Genomic DNA, 7726 nt, shown 5'->3' with positions numbered 1-7726 from the left:
TCAGAACTGAGTCTTCTTGGTCCGTTCCCTGAAATGATCCCCCACACACACACACAAATGCATGTACGCACGCGCGCGCGCACACACACACACACACACACACACACACACACACACACACACACACAGACACACACACAGCTAAAAGCTATGTTGAGGAAGAAGAACAGAGAAGTGAACAGAGTGGGGGTAGAAATGACTGCCCCAAAGGATTGTGGGTACTCCCCACCATCTTCCTTCACTTATGGTCTCTATCCAGCGCCCTTCGGGGTACAACAGTTTCCTTATCTGCCAGCCATTGCTCAAGCATTTCTTCGATTCCCTTCCTCCTCAGACAAACATCAGCCCCACACTGAGAATCCTCCAGCATTCCATGCTTCCATGGCAGCAGAGATGTGGGGGGGGGGGGGGGGGGGGGGGGTGAAGGGGTACAAGCTTTAGATATCTATCTGCCCCAATGGATTGTGGTTAAGAAACAGTAATGAGCACACTGGCGGAGCCAAAAGGATGAGGGCTTTAATGGAGGCTGGGCCTGCATGCATGTTTCATCAGTGGCAAAGATGGGTCCTCCTCACCAGACCCCCTCCCCCTCCCCCTCCCCTCTCCCGTCCATGCCAGTACAGCGATGGCTACGGCTATGAGCGCCAACATCAAAGCCAATACCTCCAATTAGACAGTGAAATTTTAATCTTAGGCGCTGGCTACGGATCAAAAGCTGGAAAACACTGCGCCAAAGATCAGTGTGTGTTTTTTTTTATTCCCTCTCCTTTACTTTCTCTTAGCACAGTAGTCCCACCATTGCAGACTTTGGTAAAGGGGCAAATTGAGTTCAGCTGGGAGCGTTAAAGGGACTCATCGGGGACATTTTACAGGAGTATATTTACCCAGCTCGACTCAGCTTGGCTTGGCTAGCCACCACCTCGGTGAGGACATGCCCTTGGGCAGTTGAGGCTTGGACCATCATTCATTCCAAGAACTGGCATCTGAGGAGTTTGTTTGGCTTCAGTAGACACACTCACGCAGAGCAGGTGGTTTGGATGGAATGTGGAACTCTATTAGTCTGAAAATACTGATTTTGTCTGTTATTGAAAATAACCATTGCGATTTCATTTGCTGTACTTCACAAACAAAGATACACTTCTGGAGATGAATCAGTTATGTGGAGCACATTCCTGAGGTTAATTCCTCAAAAGCAGAGGATTTAAAGTATAAAAGACTATGAGTAGCTACTCAGACGTAGTGTCACATTTATCTCTAGAAATAAGTAGGACTACTCACGCAAAAAAAAAAAAAAACACGGAAGTTGATTCTGGCAAACCTGTTTAGCTGTACTGGTTTGGCAGAGAAAGAATGCATGACACCATATGTCATTTATCCAAAACACAAGTCAACACAAAAACACTAAGACACTTACGCACGCACGCACACTCCACAGCGCTATTTGTTCACTTGTCATAAGCTGCGCGGGTGCTACAACAGAGGCCTTGCAGACCTCCACAAATCAGATGGTGGGAGTGTGTTCCCCCATTGCATAACCCGACGACGAGGTCAGCCAATTTAAGTCTCATGTCGTGTTTCACCCGCTGCGAATGGGATAAGAATTCTTAATCCACTTAACGCCGCGCACACTTACATTTTCAGACAATAAGGGTATTTATATTAGCGCGAGACAAACGCAGCCTCAGCTAATTGAAAACAACATCCTAGACTAGAGCTATAGAAGAAGATGCCTGTGTGTGTCACCATGAGACTGGGACCGCAGCGCGAGGTGCGCTTTTATATGCGTGCTTCATTTGACTCAGGTGAGCTCCAGGGAGGATATTAAATATTAAAATATGGAGATCGCTGAACATCACGGTTTTGCAGAGAGAGCGCGCGCACACACAGACACAAACACACACACACACACACACAGCAGCTGACAGTGTGAGTTAAACATACGTTATTGGGGGAGAAATAAGCAAACATTAAAAGAGCAAAATGCCAGAACAGCCATAGAGGGCAAAGGACAAGAAACCGACATCAAAAGAAAAAGACCTGAAATGTGAGTAGCCTACATCCCAGAAATTGTGCTACTTCACACACCAGTCTAAATCCTGTGACATAAGACACTAAAGACTGATATAATAATATATATTTTTTTAAAAACGGCCAGAACATTAGCAGGTTGGGGAGAACGGAAGTAACTCCCTTGTATGGGCTATACTGTTGCACTTAATTGATTTGACATCTGGCGAGATTCATTGCACATCAAGGCTGCTGACCAACGCTCTGACCGCCCTCTGTTTTCCCCACTAGATTTCTTTACCACTCTGTCCCTGGCGCGGGGTAACCAAGCCTGCCACGGACCGAAACAATACCCCACAGACCCCGAAGAGGAAAGATATAAATTAACGGAATTCCGTGGTCATTTACAGGGCAAGGCAGAGGTTTAATTCTAACATCTTCACCAAATGACCGTTCTCTAACCCATTATATTGTCTTCGTCTACATTTTGATCTCTCCAATTGATAGACAGGATAAGGCTCCGTTTTAGATGTTTAAGTTATTTTGGCGCTCGACGTGTCATGACATGTGACACAATATTGGTAAGTACGTCCGTCGTACAAGCACAATATGACAACACTGTTTAACAAAGCAACTGGCAACACTGTGGCGTAAAAACAGACCCTGGCGAGGCGAACCGTGGACAGCAATCAGCGAGTTCACTGTCTCAAGTGTTTCCACCAAACACGCAAATGTGAACATCACCCTATGAAAACCAATAAAAAAAATAGTCTTTTGACAAACAACTAGACAATGACCACTTGGAATTAATTAAAATAGGCGGACTGAAATAGCTATGCATATTATCAAAGACCGCTACTGTATTGAAACTCGATTTCCACTCCGGCTGCTGCTGCGCTCGGAGCAGATGACCACCAGTGAAATAGTTACAATGGTAAACCGGGAAAAACTTACCGACGCCGTATTTCTCGTGTTCTGTCGGTATCCACATGCTTACGATTTGTACATTAAACACCACGTCGGAGCAGAAACAAAACACAGAAATCCAGTAGTGGGTAACGCATTCTATGGGCTCGCTATCACCGCCGTGGAGTCATTGTTCAGATTGCAGGAGGCAAACTACAGTGCATGAGTGCATTCACACCAGCGCAGATACGATGGGCGCGATGCATTATGGGGGAACGTAGGCTACTAGCCTACCCCCAAGAGGCTTTCGGAACAGACGCGTTTTCAACCGGACTCTCCGTTAGGTCTGCTCATGGATTCTTTAAGGTATTAGAATTCATATCAAAAGTTAAAACACGTTGCTATTAATATATTCTATAGTTAGAAACGAACGCACTTATTGATTTATTTTTGTTCTTTTATATTCAATGGTATGGCCTACACCAAGCTAAACAGAGATCCCTCAGGCAGTTTTCTGACTGACTGGTGTGACTTTACACGCAAATTCCCCGTAACAAAACGCACAGATATTTAATCTGCCTTGAACTGAAGGAAGTAAAGTGCTCTTCGCTGTCAGTCACATCACACTCAGATGGCCATATAAAGAATACATGAGTATTGTGTGGGTAACTGAACACACTAAAACTGTGGTGCCTCATGCACACACACACACACACACAGAGAGAGAGAGAGAGAGCACATATAAACACCAGATAAAAGTTCATTGCTCAGTAGGGGGGTGTCGACCACAAGATTTCTGGGATTTAAGTCGAGAGCCTGGATACAGTCTCTCGGAAACATCCAGTTATTCTCTGGAGACAGCTTCCCATGTTCAAATCCACCCACTGACAACAGTCTGATATGACAGAAACAGAGATTTTTGTGAGACTAATGTTACTTATCCACAATGTGCGGATGTGGGTTAGTGTGCGCTTGTGTGTGTCTGTGTGTGTGTGTGTGTGTGTGTGTGTGTGTGAGTGCGCTTGTGTGTGTGTGTGTGCACGCGCATGTGTGTGTGTGTGTGTGTGTGTGTGTCACTAGTGAATGTGAAACTGGGTTAGTGAGTGAATTTGTATTTCCACTCAGAAAATCTACAAATGCAAATATAAGTGTGTGTGTGTGTGTGTGTGTGTGTGCGTGTGTGTGTGTGTGTGTGTGTGTGTGTGTGTAGTCTATTTACCTGTCTCATTTTGTGTATTTCTCACAATGCTCACAATGCTGTGTGTGTGTGTGTATGTGTGTTTGTGTGTGTGTGTCTCTGTGTGTGTGTGTGTGTGTGTGTGTGTGTGTGTGTGTGTGTGTGTGTGTGTGTGTGTGTGTGCGTGCGTATAATTATGCCTGGGTCTGTGCGTTGTAAATGGCTTAAACAGATACAGACGAGTAAGTGATTGTGCATGCAGTCAAGAAGTTTGACAGTGCAGCTTAGAGGCTCACACACACACACACACACACACACATATATATATATATATACATGCACACACGCACTCAAGCACACGCACACACAGACATCATATTTCTCTTAGGATGAGGTAGTCACGTGTGCATGAAATGCTCTTCTTATATCAATTAATTATGGACTAAGCACTGAAGGCTGTTCACAGAGGGAGGAATTCTGAGGATACATCCCCCCACGTAAACTAGGTAGGCTTGGACTGAAGGCGGAAAAAGAATATGTGCCAATGAATATGGTCTGCACACACATGCACGCACGCACACACACAGACATACATATACACACACACACACACACACACACACACACACACACACACACAGAGTGAGAGAGAGACAGACAGGCTCACAGAACACACACAATAAAGAGAAGGTAGAGACATATGTTCCCTCACTTAACCCCCCCCCCCCCCCACACACACACACACACACACACACACACACACATACACACATATACACACACATCCCCCCCCACACACACACACACACACACACACATACACACATATACACACACATGTAAAATATAATACAGCTTGTGATTAAACCACAAATAAAACATATGTGACATTAAATGCATATGTCGTTATCAATATGCACACAACCACACACAGAGAGAGAGAGAGAGAGAGAGAGAGAGAGAATAAAGTCACATATAAACATGACCCAGGGTCTCAAAGAGCCTCATTATTTTTCCTTTTGTTTCAGAGTTGACCCCTCTACTAACAATAGACATGAGGTATTGATCACATTGATTGGTGACAGCTTAGATGTCTTCATTTGCTCATGGGTGCTTTTACCAACCCGAAACAATGACATATCTCCCTCTCTCCCCTTTATTCCTCAATCTATCTTTTGTGCTGTCTTTCTGCCTTCTTTCTCTTTTCATGTTCTTTTTTTCAGTCATTATCCTCTCATTTTATTGTCTGTTTATTGTACATATCTTCCTTCTCCCTCCTTGTCATCTTGTCCTAACGCCCCCCACCCCCCCCAACTCCGTCCCTGTCCCTGTTTCTTCTTTCCTCCTTCACCCTTCCTCATCCTCTCCTCTTCATCCTTTCACAGCTGGACGTGTGGTGTCCTTTCAGTTAGATCCTTATTCTTTCTCTCTCGTTCAGCTTCTCTCTCTCTCTCTCTCTCTCTCTCTCCTCTCTCTCTCTCTCTCTCTCTCTCTCCTCTCTCTCTCTCCTCTCTCTCTCTCTCTCTCTCTCTCTTTTAAAGTTCACAGAGGGGTCAGACAAGGTTGTGCCTTATCCGGTATGTTGTACACTCTGGCATTTGAACCCCTATTGGTAAAGCTTAGGAAAGAACTGGTGGGGGTGAGGATTCCAGCGTGTGAAAGTGTTTTTAAACTGTCAGCTTATGCAGATGATGTTGCAGTACTTGTAAATGGTCAAAGAGACATAAACATTATGTTAAAGATTTTTGATGATTTTAATGCTGTTCGGGACATGGTTAAATGGGGAGCCAAGTCTTCCAGCTGGCTTACATTGGGCCAGGAATGGTTTTAAATATCTTGGTGTTTTTTTAGGGAATGAAATGTTTATTCAAAAGAACTTTGATGGGGCTGTTGAGAAAGTTAAGGGCCGCCTTGATAAATGGAAATTCCTTTTAAATAAGATATCATACAAGGGGCATGTCCTTATTATCAATAATTTGGTGGCATCCGCCCTATGGCATCAGTTATCTTGCGTGGACCCTCCAGCACAGTTGCTGTCAAGGATCCAGTCAATCCTAGTGGACTTCTTCTGGGATAAACTTCACTGGGTTCCACAGAGCATCTTATACCTACCTAAAGAGGAAGGTGGACATGGACAGCTGCCTTTCGGTTGCAGTTTGTCCAGCGTCTTCTCATGGGGTCTCTGGATTCCTGCTGGAAATCTGTGGCGTGTGCCATTTTACAGACTTTTGATGGACTGGGGCTGGACAGAACTTAGTTTTGGATGGATCCAAAAAGATTGAACGTCAACAAACTCCCTGTGTTTTATCGTAATTTGTTTAAAGTTTGGTCCCTTTTAACAGTGCAACGGACAGGAAGCACAGTCTTTGTATTGGCTTTTAAAGGAGCCCCTGATCTATGGTTCTGTTTTGTTTTGTCAACTAGGGATGAGATCTATTCGAATAGTAACTCAGCTTCTTGAGAAATGGCGGGCCTCCCTTACAAGGGAACAACTGCAGATGTTGGCGGACTACTTCAGGGGGCTGTGCAGTTCAGACTGTAATGATCCTTTTCCCAATCTTTTATTGTCTCCAAATTTGACAGGTTGTACTGGCTCTTACTTTCATTTTGAACAATTGTCTCTTTTGGGTCAGAAGCAGCTACTGGCAAGTGTTTATATAAACTGTGTGTGAAGTCTTTTAACAAAAAGTCTCTGGACAAGAGGGTGGAAACACCCTGGTGTTTTACAAATGGGGGAAGATGTTCGACCCCAGTGGAGAGCACTATACAAGTCACCCTTAGCCAAAAAATGTGGGGATTTACAATGGAGGATTCTGCATGGAGCAATTGCCTTTGTTTCAGTGTTGAATCCTGTTGTTGGTCAAGAGTGCCCTTTTTGTTTTGTGAGAGAGACTGTGTTTCATGCTTTCATGCAGTGTGTAAGGCTAAGACCATTATTTGTGGTTCTACAGTCACTCTTTGATAATTTTAATGAAACATTTTCAATGGAGATTTTTATTTTGGGTTTTAAATATGTGCGGAAACATCGTTTCAAATGTCAGCTGATAAACTTTCTTCTAGGTCAAGCAAAAATGGCAATCTATGTTAGTCGTAGAAACAAAATTGAGCAAACTTCTAGTGACAACATAGTAATGGTCTTTTCAATACTTGTGAGGTCTCGCATGTTAATTGATTTTAATTTTTACAAAGCCATGATGAATATTGAATCTTTTGAAGAAATTTGGTGTTATAATAGTGTGTTGTGTAGGGTTGCTGATGGTGAATTGCAGTTTGCACATTTCTTGGAGGATTGACTTGCCCCTTGATTTTATTTATTATTTTTTACTTTTAATGCGACTGTACATTGTGACAAAGTGATCATGTAAATACTTTGTGGCAAGAATGTAATAAAGGGTTTTTGAAAATTCTCTCTCTCTCTCTCTCTCTCTCTCTCTGTCACACTTTCATTCTCTCTCTGTCTTTATCTCTTTTACCCCCCTCTCACTTTCCCATATTGTCCTCTCCAGGGGTGTAGTGGTAAAATAAGAGATGGGTAAACTATGAATTATGTGATCATGGTGATCGTGGAATGCATTATGCAGTATCAGATATTTTTAAAAGACATTCAAAACATGGTTGATGATGGTGGAGGTTATT

At 43.5% G+C, this 7726-nt stretch overlaps 1 protein-coding gene across 1 annotated transcript in view; it reads right to left on the bottom strand.

Moving 5' to 3' along the window:
* dock4b (dedicator of cytokinesis 4b) overlaps positions 1-3144 on the bottom strand; it is a 129927-nt gene extending 126783 nt beyond the window's left edge. Inside the window, 1 exon segment of the mRNA XM_042077856.1 lies at positions 2962-3144. Within this exon segment, the coding sequence (XP_041933790.1) occupies positions 2962-2998 (37 nt within the window). The 5' untranslated portion in view covers positions 2999-3144.
* Positions 3145-7726: the final 4582 nt, after the last annotated feature.

This window comes from Alosa sapidissima, chromosome 22 (genome assembly GCF_018492685.1).
Source record: "Alosa sapidissima isolate fAloSap1 chromosome 22, fAloSap1.pri, whole genome shotgun sequence".
Classification (NCBI taxonomy): Eukaryota; Metazoa; Chordata; class Actinopteri; order Clupeiformes; family Clupeidae; genus Alosa; species Alosa sapidissima.
This window is presented reverse-complemented; position numbering and strand designations above follow the sequence as displayed.